At 32.0% G+C, this 14,757-nt stretch overlaps 1 protein-coding gene across 1 annotated transcript in view; it reads right to left on the bottom strand.

Moving 5' to 3' along the window:
- The window catches only part of EMC2 (ER membrane protein complex subunit 2), a 61,477-nt gene that overhangs the window by 13,916 nt on the left and 32,804 nt on the right, over positions 1-14,757 (bottom strand). Inside the window, exons 6-9 of the mRNA XM_005689157.3 lie at positions 7,036-7,121; positions 6,827-6,886; positions 1,023-1,104; positions 116-226 (exon numbers count right to left, since the gene is read on the bottom strand). Coding sequence (XP_005689214.3) covers positions 116-226; positions 1,023-1,104; positions 6,827-6,886; positions 7,036-7,121 — 339 coding nt within the window. The remainder of the gene's footprint in view (positions 1-115; positions 227-1,022; positions 1,105-6,826; positions 6,887-7,035; positions 7,122-14,757) is intronic.

Here is a 14,757-nt window from a genome sequence, read left to right as displayed (position 1 = left end):
AACATCATATGCTTATCAATGAAATACCAAAAAAAAAAGAAGTGATAAACTTGGACAGGTAATGGACTTTAAATGACATTTCATAAAATAACATTAAACATGTACCTCAACTCACCATGTAAAGTCCAAACAAAGCTCTCATATTTCTGTTGTTCAGTTTCAATGCCTGTGCAAAATACTTTCTTGAAAGTTCGAGATTTTCAAGTCCACCTTGGGTATATTTAACCTGTTAAAAATTACAGAGTGCTGAAACCTGTTTATTTTACTACTTTGAAATATAGCATGCTTCATCATACCATAGGCATTAGTAACTGAAACAGATATTTCTGTAAACAAATGCAAGCTGTTAAAAGAATTCATCTTAAAGTTGTAGAGCTAATCTAAATTTTAAGTATAACCTACCTCCCAAAACCATTCTATGAACATCAAGGATCACTGAGTAGTTTTTAAAATTAAAAACTGTTGCCAATATAAAAAAGCCAGCCTTGCAAATGCTTTACAACTTTATATTTTCTATTACTATACTAGCATTATAAACCTAAAATTCATTCTAACTTGTCCTTTCCTAGTTCCATTGACATTCCTTAACAATGAAGTACTTTTAACCTTACAGGAGTCAACTGTATTGCTATTCTTAACAGTTAAGTTCCCAAAATAATGACCTTAATATAAATTTCCTAAAATATGGATGCAAAAGTCATAATCATTGTAAATGCCTTAAAAACCATTAAATGGTGATAACTGTGACATAATTCATAATTTAAAAAGAATATACTATGCAATTAAAAAACACAATTAAAAAAGAATTTCACTATTTTAAACAAGGGCATTTAATTGAAAAATCAGTATTTCCATTACAATATTAACAATTTAAAACTTTTACTTTCACAAATCAATTTTCATAATATGTCTTAAATATTTATATACTTGCTTGACATTAAGGACATATTCTTAGTTCCACAGTAATATATAATACCCAACAGAAATAAAATCACGTACAACTAGTTTTTGAAAACACTTACTTCGGCATACTGCTGACAGTATAAGTGGTTGTAAGGATTAGTCATCATAAGCTCCTCTAAACAAAAGGCTGCTTTAGCATAGCTGAAAAACATCAATTTTAAAAGTCATAAATAGTATCTTAGTTACACCTTAAAATGATTTTAAAACAATTTTAGTGATATTATCCATTTTATTCCCCAAATAATTTAAAGTTTTATTAATAAAGTACTTATCTTGAATTTGTAAATACAAATAATATTATGTTTTTATTTTTTTTTAACGAAATGGATAAACAGAAGCTTAAATCCTAAAGCAGTCTATGATCAAAAGACATTACATTTTTAAAATTGGGTCACTACAATGACATTCAAACATTATTAACAACATAGCCTTCAAGATCCTGGATCAGTTTATACATAAGTTCCAGAAATCCACTGATAATTTAATATTCAAATAGCTAAAGTATGATGAGGAATAAACATTTTATCAAATGTTCTCTATTCATTAAAAATCTTTCACAGACATGTATTTACCAACCTATTCAAGTTAGTGGTTTTGATATGCATTCTACTACTACTTAATCATGTGGCAGAGAAACAAAATCTTTACTGAAAAACGTAAAGAAAAAACTGCCACAAAGAGCTATGGAAAAATAGCTTTATCCTACATGACTATAATTTACCCCTTAATGTATTTTATATGTTTAGGTCATGTAAATATCCTTAATATTTACAGGAAATTCTAAAGAACACAGGAATTAAAGATTCAGTCCCAGTGAGGAAGTAATGACACTGTAACAGAAAAAAGGCTACTAAAATTAATTTTGACGTGTCAATATAAAAAGGTACCTATTTTACACTAATGTCTGAAATACTCACTTTTCAAAATATGTAGGCTGTTTTTTCACACGTGCAACACTAATAATAGCTAACTGTTTTTATGTGTTTATTATGTATCATGTACTTCTCTGGCTGTTACAAATATTAACTCATTTAATTCCACCAATACCTTAGGAAATAAGCAGAAAACCTATACTCTTGACTACTAAGCATACTACTTATATGCACTACACACTACAATGAAAAATTGTGGTGGTGATGGTAGTTAAGAATATGTCAATGGTAACATAAAAAGGGATACAGCAATCAAACCCAAAGGGCCAAAGGAACCAAAAACACCCTCCCAAATGATCTCCCCAAATCATAGCATTTTAGATTTATTAAAGATCTTATTCAAAGATAATTCTCATGAAAGATCACATTGCTATTTAACCCTTTTCATTTTTATGCTCCAAATCTAGTATTAGTTCTAAATGTATGATAGCTATACAATCACTGAACAAATAACTGAATAAACGTCTAGAACAAAAGTATTGTGACTATCAATCTGATATTTATTCATCACTGTATAGAAGAGGAAGTCTATCTTAAACACTCAAGTTCATCAGAAAGATAATTTCCTTCTAAATGTGTTCCTTTAACTAGGGTAACACCAAAAATTCATATTAATGCTAAGAACAAATGTTCTCAGAGACTTAAATGGTTGAGCAAAATTGTGACTCTTGATTCTTATATAGCATTAAGTAATATAAAATGGGTATAGGAGTTTTTAATGAAAAATTAATGCCAAGATATTTTTGTTTAAAATTATTTAGTATTAACATCACAGACAAGGAGGGGATACCTTCCCCCAATTTTACAAAATATAAAATCAAATAAATTTTGAAGATAAAGTATAGAATGAAATAAACTTAGAGCTGGAAGGAGCAAGAAATGGCCTAATCCAGTTTTTCTCAGGCAGCGGTGCTCAAGAGTGCTGAGCCATAAGAAAGTGATTTAAGTGATGACTATTTTCAAAATTCTCCCAAGGATAGTATATATCATCCAGATAGTATTGACCATTCCAAATAATTATATTAATTTATTATATACAACAACTCAATGAAATTAAGATTTAGGGAAGTAAAAATACTGAGAATCCATTTAAAATAGAATAACCACAGTTATTACTACATTAGAGTCAGTAACTAAAGTGTTTGTGAAGTTCCTGTGTTCCACATAAAAGCATATGTATAGGCTACAGTATTTGCTGCTAGACTGCTTTATCAGTATTATGATTTTTCCTTACAAGATCTTGATAATTCCCTTTGTTATAGAATCTTACAGTAAAGCTGGACCTACAATAATGACATTCATAATTAACTTTTAAAAACTGCTCCTTGCTGATAGCCAGTTTTAATTAACAACAAATCACATTAAAAAAAGATCCAGTATCTGTTCAAAATACACAATGCTGTTTATAAGGTACTGTTGGGATTAAGGCAAAAATTGTAACTAATTTTTTATATTTAGAAAAGTATCTCAATATGACCAACCAGTGTGATATATACCAGTGGAATAACTGTATCTAGAATTTATAAATCAGAAGCAAATTTAAATAAAAGCAACTTAAAGATATTAAAAATGTATGTGGCAGAAATTTATATTCCCTTTTTTCTATAAAAACACTGAATAGACTGAGATTAACATCCTACTGTGGAAATCTATTTTAAGTAAAAAAGTCTAGATCTAGATTAGCAATCTGCCTATGACTTACTATAACTATTAATATGCAGAAAAGAATGTCAGAATGTTAAATATATCAAGTAATTCCTAACTTGCTACATTCTTGCCACTGTGTGCACAAAACTGTGGTAAACTGATATCTGACAATAACCTACCACTTCTACCAAAAACATCCTACCTACCACAAAGACTTGCTGAAACAAATTAAATGAATTAAGTGAACATTCTAATTTTCAAATAGCTTCAAAAAATATGAAGATATTTATTTTCACTTACCCTAAATCTAAAATTTTCCTTCTAAATGTTCAATTGGAAAAAATAAACAGTCATTTTGTAAGTAACTAGTTTCAAGATCAAAAGGAACTTTGTAACACAAGGCAAAAGGATATGCAGAACATAATTATCATTTCCCATAAAAAGAAATTACTTTTCAGGTGTTGTTCTGTCTTTTTATCTCTTGACTTCTGGTGATTCTTCCAAGATTCTATCCAACAATATCTCAATAAACTCTTTAGAGACCCAAAACAAAGCAAAACTGAATGTGGCTATTATAAGATGAAGCAAATAATAAATTTAGTGATAGGTTAAAAATACAGTATAACCTATTTAAGAACTACCAAAATATTTCAAATACATGCAAAAAAGTAAAACTGATAAAGAAGCAGAAAAAAAAAATAATGTATTTATACAGTTCTTAGAGGATAGAAAACCTGAAAGCAATATAAATTGATATATCTAGCCATCTAAAAATATAAAGGTTCTATAAGTTAAAAAAAATCAGTATTAGCTCATATCATTTATATAAAGAGCTCCTCAAAAAAGTGTAACCAATTTTCAGCTATTAAAATCTACAAAGATTAAAAAGAACAATAGCACCCACTGGTGTTAAGGTGACACTCTAATAACTCTGCTGTGAGAGTAAATTGATACTACTTTCTAGTGAACACCTAGGAACAATTTATCAAATCACTAAAAAACACATATATCATTTAATCAAGTAATTTTACTTTGAGGAATTTAGCCCAAGGAAACAACCAAAAATAAAGACAACCATTACATGTATGTATAACTGAATCATTGTGCTATATAGCTGAAACTAACACTGTAAATCAACTATACTTCAATTAAAAACAAACAAAACAATGCTGAGTTTCCAATTCATGAATTTGGTATTATTTAGGTGCTCTTTAATTTAATTAATGTTTTGTAGTTTTCAGCACACAAACAATTTACATTAAAAAATATATATGTTTCAAAGTGTTTTATGCTATTATGAATGCTTTAAAACTATAACTGTTTGTTGCCAGTATATACAAATATGATTTCTATATAAGTGATATCTTATCTGCAGGTTTACTATACTCATTAGTTCTAGTGACTTTTTTGTAGACTCTGTAGAATTTTCTAAATTGGCAATCATGTAATCTATAAATAACATTTTACTTCTTAAAAACAAATAGAATAAAATGAAGATAGCATAGCATTACTATATTTTACTAGGAAATTAGTTAGGAATACCAGGGTTAATTAATAAGATGGAATAATATTAAAATCACACTGTAGAATATTTTCTGTGATAAGGAATTTTTGATAAAATATAACTAAGTGAAAACTGTAAGCTACAAAAGATAATTCTGTTTCTTTTTATTTCAAGGGATATTGAAGGGAAAAAATCAAATATAAACTGTAGTTAATTTAGGATGATGCAATTACACATGATTTTTGTCTTTGTCTTTATTCTTTATTGGGTATTTTCTGTATTAGGTACTTCTTTAAAGAAAAAATTTCCTTGATGATTTGAAATTTCTGTAAATGGTTTTAATCACAAAATCTTCAAAAGGCACAAAAATATAAATAACTACCATCTGCTTTAGGGACAGATTAAAACCACTGTTAATTTTTTTTTACTGCACTCTGAAAATTCAGTTCATGTTATTTAAATGGTTAGATATCACCACTGACTCAATGGACATGAATTTGAGCAAACTCTGGGAAACAGTGGAGGACAGAGGAGCCTGGCGTGCTGCAGTCCATGAGGTCACAAGAGTCAGACGTAACTTACCAATTGAACTTATCAACAATACTTTATAAATGTTGACTTTAAAACAATGAAAAGTGGAAACATGACCATTTAACCAAATACACTACCACTCATATACATAAGCGAAATCTAAGTACATTTACATGTATGATCATATAAACATCCCCATATGTATACTTAACATGATTCAGGAAATAACTTCCTATTAAAAACAAAGAACATCTGATAGCTAGCATGTATAACAGAACTGAAAAATGGTTCCCAGAATACAGTACACATTTATTAAATGACAGCTATTACTTTTATTTTAGCTCTCACTTTTATTAGAATTATACATGTAACTACCTTAACTCTTCATTTTACATACATATATAGCCCTGAACAAAGGTAACAGACAAGTGTCTTCATTTGATTTTATTTCCTATGTCAGCTATTTTGTACTATGAGAATGAGGTTAAGTATTCTAAGTATTCATGCACAATAAGAATATGCGCATGAGAATCTGATTCTATTCTCTCAAAAGGGATGAAAGAAACAATCTGATATACTTCAGACTCAGAACTAAGGGAAAAAAAAAACCTGCCTCCAGATAGAGGTTAGCATTAACGCTGTGATATTAGAAAACTTGCACTAAGACTGGGCTAATCCTCTCACACTGGGATTTCCTCCTGTCACTGCAGCAATAAAAAAAAAGCTAACAAAAACATTAAATATCCAATAAGCAAGTTCCTACAACATTCAACATTCTTGATTATTCTTGGTTTTTTACCCAGGCAACAGAATGCTTCTACTTTGGAAGAGTTGATTCTCTTCATGCTAAGGCTAATAAATGCATACAATTGACAGAATTTTTAAACAGCAGGGAGTAGAATACTCTTTGTATATAAGAACAATTTAAATTCTAAAAATTCACAATTTTCATTCCCTAAAATAACCTTAGCCCAGCAAATATATGCCTTTCTAATTTCAAAGAATGCCATCTGGATTTAAAAGAAAACTTACTTCCCAAATAAAAATAATTTAGCAAAACACAACTGACCTACTTAAAACAATTCACATATTATAACCAACAAACTGTCAATTTGTTTTTTATTTATTTTGTTAATTTGACACAATTCACATCTTCTCACCAATCCTTCAGAAACTACTATAACTCTTGAACTTATACAGTGATGAAAATTGCATTTCCTAGCAAAATTTTATGTGTTTAATGACTTACTCATGTTCATTGATATAAAGTTCTGCAAGTTCATGCCAGGCTTCTTGGTCTCCAACAAATCTGGTTAGAGTAAAGGGAAAAAAAATAAACGTGTAGATATTCTGTAAATGAACAGCATGGAAGCAAAAAGGAAATCAAATGCAAATTCCATTTTAATTAAAAAAGATTTATCAGAATAACAAAACACAATCCTCTTGTAAGACACTCACTGTTCCAGATACTCATTCAGTTCCCGAATGGCCTCCACATTTTTCCCCTGGGCTTTTCGAATGGCAATCTTACGCTTTCTTGCAGCCTGTGGGTTGACATTAAGAAAGGATTAGGCCTTCATGATTCCCTGGGTTTTTGTAAAGAAGGTAATTTGACTGTGCAAATTATTATCTCAATGCCAATGAAATTCCATTGTAGAACTACTGCTTAGTGGGAGTTTATAAACATACCCCATGACATCCCACTGGGGAGTTCAAACATTCCTCTAACAATCACATGTGCTTTACTTTTGATGTATACAATATATGCATCATTTCATTCAAATAAATAACCATCCAGATTCTGAAAATTACAAGCCAGCAGGGAATCTTAATCTTTATCCAGCCTAAAGTCCTTTACTCTGTCTCATTCATAAGATCTGTATCTTAAGAGACAGAGGGATAGTGGAGATTAGAAAATAATCTTACTGTGGCCACTTGAATGTCATTATACAAATATGGCCTCTAATAACTTTTTTCACAATTTTAAGAGAAAAATCTAGCTAAAAGTCTTTCAAAAGAATAAAATGGGTTCTGAAAGAAATATTTTTATAACATACATAACATTTAAAACTTGCATCTTAAAGCTTTTCAAATATAAATAGAAAAATAAATGTCATTTATTTACACATTAATCAAACACATAATGAACATCTGTTGTTTGCCAGGTACTGTGCTAGACAGTGAAAATAAGAATAAAAAAAGGGATGATTCCTTTTGGGAGTTGAGTCTAATAAGAGAAAGATACATCAAATAAAAAGACAATGATAGAGGTACCTAGAATGTTGTGACAACATAGAAGAGATCCTAACATAGCCTGAGGGGAAGAGGGGGAAAGACAGCAAAGAGGGTTCCAGATGTGATACCTGAACTGAAATAGAAAATGCAAGTAGACATAAAGAAAGTAGAAGAGAAACTATATGGAGGGAGGACATTGAATATCAGGAAGAACTCAGGAGCAAAGGCAGCATTGTGTATAATAAAGACTTTATGTTTGGGGCCACAGTGAACAATCAGAGATGGGAGGGTGCTGTGTGAATTATTAAATTTACATCCCCTCATCTCTGTTTAATTTAATGCAGAAGGCTAAAGAATAAAACACACTATAATTAGGGCTAAATTAGGCATATTAATTATGAACATGACTGTCATTCTTTTAAATAACACACACTCCACAAGATATAGACAAGGAAAGTAAAATAAATGAAGCCTCCTTAGATCAAAAGAGCTATCTGTCCTGGGGTGGAAAGGTGGACTTTCTGAAAAACTGAAAGTCAAAAAACATCAGATAAAATTAAGAGACTTCCAATAAATAAAACCAAGAGCCATATTTATAATAATAGTGATAACAATATTTTGGTAATGAAAAAAATGACACCTCGGTTAAAAACATACATCCTTGATTATATGGCTCATATTGAAGGCCTACCACAATGCCTGCCACACAGTAAGCAATATTTTTTAAATAATTTTACTATTTACAACAATGAAAGGACCATAATAAATACACTCAATTCATAGAGTATTCAGAAGGAAAGTAAAAGTAAAGCTCTAAAAGTAACTTGCCCCAGTCCTTGGATCTTTATCAGTTAAAATGATTTTCTACAGATGCAGTGAAACCTGCTGAAAATACTGCATTCAAATTCCATAAATGAGACAAAAAGTCAAATTATAAACATGAATAGGAACCAGTACTTCTATAGTTATAGTAAGAGATGAGGTATGAACACTGTAATGGATACCATTATTCACAAATGAGTTTCATTTAAAAAAAAATTCATCTAATACTAACTTTTTCTCAGTGATTTGACAACAGAATCATGTCTCTACTGTTGAACACACACCAAAGTTTTAGGACAGCAGCATTTTGTAGAATACTGTTTATAAAGCATTACTGGTGTTTCATAGATAATTAATATTTTAAAATGCCTTTAAAAAAATAAAAAAGCCTTTCATAAATGGAAAACAGGGGTTTAAACAACCTAAATGCATCAAAAGAGGAAAGATGAGAAGTAGGATCTCAAATTTCTCATTACCATTCTAGATTCATTGATCAGAGTTCCTGAAAAAAAACTGAGACATTACAAATTAATTTGTTACTATTATTTTGAACAACAGATATTGGTAATAGGTGGAATACTACAATTTTAAAATAATGTAAAACAAGAAAAAATTGGTATTAACTTTTTAATAGTCTATTTTAAAAACTAAGTTTTTCACCTTATAAACACTTCAGTAAAGTACAAGCAAAGATTCAAAATATAAGGTTTTAATAATCAATTTGGGAAACATGCTCCCAAATCTCTGCTATACTGCTAAACCACTCTAAACCTAAGACACAGTACCCTATCTCCTAGTATTCTAAGGTTAAAAGCAAACTTTTAAGTAGTAACTATTCAACTATGCAAAATCAGTCTTCTTAATGAAACTACACAGGACAATCTGAAGAAAAACCTACATGGCAATCAGTATCATACAGGCAACAATATATCATTAATTCACACACAACAGTCCTTCTACAGAAAAATAACACAACATTTTGAAAAACAAAAAACTTCACTTATCATCATCATTTAAAAAGACTACTAATACAGACTGAAAGTGAAGGGCTGGAAAAAGATATTCCATGCAAATAGAGACCAAAAGAAAGCAGGAGTGGCAACACTCATATCCAATAAAAAAGACTTTAAAACAAAGGCTGTGAAAAGAGATAAAGAAGGCCACTACATAATGATCAAAGGATCAATCCAAGAAGAAGATATAACAATTATAAATATATATGCACCCAATATAGTAGCACCGCAATATGTAAGACAAATGCTAACAAGTATGAAAAGGGAAATTAACAATAACACAATAATAGCGGGAGACTTTTTAATACCCCACTCACACCTATGGACAGATCAACTAAACAGAAAATTAACAAAGAAACGCAAATTTTAAATGATACATTAGACCAGTTAGACCTAATTGATATCTACAGGACATTTCACCCCAAAACAATGAATTTCACCTTTTTCACAAGTGCTCATGGAACCTTCTCCAGGATAGATCACATCCTGGGCCATAAATCTAACCCTGATAAATTAAAAAAAATTGATATCATTCCAACCATCTTTTCTGACCATAATGCATTAAGATTAGATCTCAATTACAGAAGAAAAACTATTAAAAATTCCAACATATGGAGGCTGAACAACACACTTCTGAATAACCAACAAATCACAGAAGAAATCAAAAAAGAAATCAAAATATGCATAGAAACTAATGAAAATGAAAACACAACCCAAAACATGTGGGACACTATAAAAGCAGTGCTAAGAGGAAAGTTCATAGCAATACAGGCATACCTCAAGAAACAAGAAAAAAGTCAAATAAATAACCTAACTCTACACCTAAAGCAACTAGAAAAGGAAGAATTGGAGAACCCCAGAGTTAGTAGAAGGAAAGAAATCTTAAAAATTAGGGCAGAAATAAATGCAAAAGAAACAAAAGAGACCATAGCAAAAATCAACAAAGCCAAAAGCTGGTTCTTTGAAAGGATAAATAAAATTGACAAACCATTAGCCAGACTCATCAAGAAGCAAAGAGAGAAAAATCAAATCAATAAAATTAGAAATGAAATGGAGAGATCACAACAGACAACACAGAAATACAAAGGATCATAAGAGACTACTATCAGCAATTATATGCCAATAAAATGGACAACGTGGAAGAAATGGACAAATTCTTAGAAAAGTACAATATTCCAAAACTGAACCAGGAAGAAATAGAAAATCTTAACAGACCCATCACAAGCATGGAAATTGAAACTGTAATCAGAAATCTTCCAGCAAACAAAAGCCCAGGTCCAGATGGCTTCACAGCTGAGTTCTACCAAAAATTTCGAGAAGAGCTAACACCTATCCTCCTCAAACTCTTCCAGAAAATTGCAGAGGAAGGTAAACTTCCAAACTCATTCTATGAGGCCACCATCACCCTAATACCAAAACCTGACAAAGATGTCACAAAAAAAGAAAACTACAGGCCAATATCACTGATGAACATAGATGCAAAAATCCTCAATAAAATTCTAGCAATCAGAATCCAACAACACATTAAAAAGATCATACACCATGACCAAGTGGGCTTTATCCCAGGGATACAAGGATTCTTCAATATCCGCAAATCAATCAATGTAATTCACCACATTAACAAATTGAAAAATAAAAGCCATATGGTTATCTCAATAGATGCAGAGAAGGCCTTTGACAAAATTCAACATCCATTTATGATAAAAACTCTCCAGAAAGCAGGAATAGAAGGAACACACCTCAACATAATAAAAGCTATATATGACAAACCCACAGCAAACATTATCCTCAATGGTGAAAAATTGAAAGCATTTCCCCTCAAGTCAGGAACAAGACAAGGGTGCCCACTTTCACCGCTACTATTCAACATAGTTCTGGAAGTTTTGGCCACAGCAATCAGAGCAGAAAAAGAAATAAAAGGAATCCAAATTGGAAAAGAAGAAGTAAAACTCTCACTGTTTGCAGATGACATGATCCTCTACATAGAAAACCCTGAAGACTCCACCAGAAAATTACTAGAGCTAATCAATGAATATAGTAAAGTTGCAGGATATAAAATCAACACACAGAAATCCCTTGCATTCCTATACACGAATAATGAGAAAGTAGAAAAAGAAATATAGGAAACAATTCCATTCACCATTGCAACGAAAAGAATAAAATACTTAGGAATATATCTACCCAAAGAAACTAAAGACCTATATATAGAAAACTATAAAACACTGATGAAAGAAATCAAAGAGGACACTAATAGATGGAGAAATATACCATGTTCATGGATTGGAAGAATCAATATAGTGAAAATGAGTATACTACCCAAAACAATTTACAAATTCAATGCAATCCCTATCAAGCTACCAGTGATATTTTTCATAGAACTAGAACAAATAATTTCAAGATTTGTATGGAAATACAAAAAACCTCGAATTGCCAAAGCAATCTTGAGAAAGAAGAATGGAACTGGAGGAATCAACTTGCCTGACTTCAGGCTCTACTACAAAGCCACAGTCATCAAGACAGTATGGTACTGGCACAAAGACAGAAATATAGATCAATGGAACAAAATAGAAAGCCCAGAGATAAGTCCACACACATATGGACACCTTATCTTTGACAAAGGAGCCAAGAATATACAATGGAGTAAAGACAATCTCTTTAACAAGTGGTGCTGGGAAAACTGGTCAACCACTTGTAAAAGAATGAAACTAGATCACTTTCTAACACCATACACAAACATAAACTCAAAATGGATTAAAGATCTAAATGTAAGACCAGAACTATAAAACTCCTAGAGGAGAACATAGGGAAAACACTCTCCGACATAAATCACAGCAGGATCCTCTATGATCCACCTCCCAGAATTCTGGAAATAAAAGCAAAAAGAAACAAATGGGACCTAATAAAACTTAAAAGCTTCTGCACAACAAAGGAAAATATAAGCAAGGTGAAAAGACAGCCTTCTGAATGGGAGAATATAATAGCAAATGAAACAACTGACAAACAACTAATCTCAAAAATATACAAGCAACTTATGCAGCTCAATTCCAGAAAAATAAGCGACCCAATCAAAAAATGGGCCAAAGAACTAAATAGACATTTCTCCAAAGAAGACATAAGGATGGCTAACAAACACATGAAAAGATGCTGAACATCACTCATTATTAGAGAAATGCAAATCAAAACCACAATGAGGTACCACTTCACACCAGTCAGAATGGCTGCGATCCAAAAATCTGCAAGCAATAAATGTTGGAGAGGGTGTGGAGAAAAGGGAACCCTCCTACACTGTTGGTGGGAATGCAAACTAGTACAGCCACTATGGAGAACAGTGTGGAGATTCCTTAAAGAATTGCGAATAGAACTACCTTATGACCCAGCAATCCCACTGCTGGGCATACACACTGAGGAAATCAGAATTGAAAGAGACACATGTACCCCAATGTTCATCGCAGCACTGTTTATAATAGCCAGGACATGGAAACAACCTAGATGTCCATCAGCAGATGAATGGGTAAGAAAGCAGTGGTACATATACACAATGGAGTATTACTCAGCCGTAAAAAAGAATTCATTTGAATCAGTTCTGATGAGATGGATGAATCTGGAGCCGATTATACAGAGTGAAGTAAGCCAGAAAGAAAAACACCAATACAGTATACTAACACATATATATGGAATTTAGGAAGATGGCAATGACGACCCTGTATGCAAGACAGGAAAAAAGACACAGATGTGTGTAACGGACTTTTGGACTCAGAGGGAGAGGGAGAGGGTGGGATGATTTGGGAGAATGGCATTCTAACATGTATACTATCATGTAAGAATTGAATCGCCAGTCTATGTCTGACGCAGGATACAGCATGCTTGGGGCTGGTGCATGGGGATGACCCAGAGAGATGTTATGGGGAGGGAGGCGGGAGGGGGGTTCATGTTTGGGAACGCATGTAAGAATTAAAGATTTTAAAATTAAAAAAAAATAAAAAATAAAAATAAAAGTAGGTGTGATCACAGAAGCAAATGCAGAGAGAGAGAGATTTGAAAATGCTATGCCAGTGGCTTTGAAAATGGAGGAAGGGGCCATGAGCCAAGGAAGGCAAGTGGTATCTAGAAGCTAAGAAAAGGAAAGAAACATTGTCTTCTAGAGCCTCCTGAAGGAAGGTAGTCCTGCTGACACCTTCATTTTAGGAATTTAGATACAGAACTGTGAGATTAGTGTTGTTTTAAACATTTGTGCTAATTTGTTCAGACACAGTTAGTGGCAAGTCTTTAGCAACAAAGCTGATAATGTAATCTATATTAAGGCCTGTATATTTTCTGATGAAAGCAAAGTTTGTAAAACAATTGATGGGAAGGGAATTATTTAGTGTTCACTTAACTTGAGAGGGCCTTGTATTCCTACTGTCCAGGTATCACAAACTTCTCTCTTTGCAGACACATTCTGCTAATGCAGCCTGACTGAATATACTTCTGTGTACACATGTCTGCACATTTCCTGCTTAGTTATCAAAATAAAACTGTGGGTAGAGCCAGTGCATGTTCTGAAGGGTCAGTGAAAACTTTTGCTTGCTTAAAACTTTTTCAAGCTATTTTCAAGGTCCAGTAATACCATGTCATTTTCACAATTTTTAATTAAAAATGAGGATATGCTTTTATGACCGTATGGAGAACTCCGCTCGGAAACCTCTATGTACTTTTCAACTTATTGGGGTTCAAGTTCAAAGTTTCCAGGGTTGTCTGTTAAACTTCACTGGAGAGAAATAACCTTCACGTTAAATTTTTTTAACTAAGAGTCTATTTTGTTGTTAACAAGATTCTAGGAAAACTCATGTTCTTCATGCTGATTTCCTCATTGTTTGTTTTGTGGTTTTTCAAGGGGTTCAAACTAAGTCAACTCAGACATAAGTAATAAACTTTCAATAACTTTGTGAAGTTTCCAAAGTCTCTACTATTGAAAAAATTTCTCAAGAAATAAGCAGTTTTGAATTCAGACATTGCTGTAATTCCATGTTGTTGTTGGAGTTGTTCAGTTGCTCAGTAGTGTCCAATTCTTTGCGACCTCATTGACCATAGCATGCCAGCCTTCCTTGTCCTTCACTATCTCCCGGAGGTT

Source organism: Capra hircus, chromosome 14 (genome assembly GCF_001704415.2).
Source record: "Capra hircus breed San Clemente chromosome 14, ASM170441v1, whole genome shotgun sequence".
Classification (NCBI taxonomy): Eukaryota; Metazoa; Chordata; class Mammalia; order Artiodactyla; family Bovidae; genus Capra; species Capra hircus.
The sequence above is the reverse complement of the archived record's forward strand: the minus strand, read 5'-3'. Positions and strand labels throughout refer to the sequence as shown.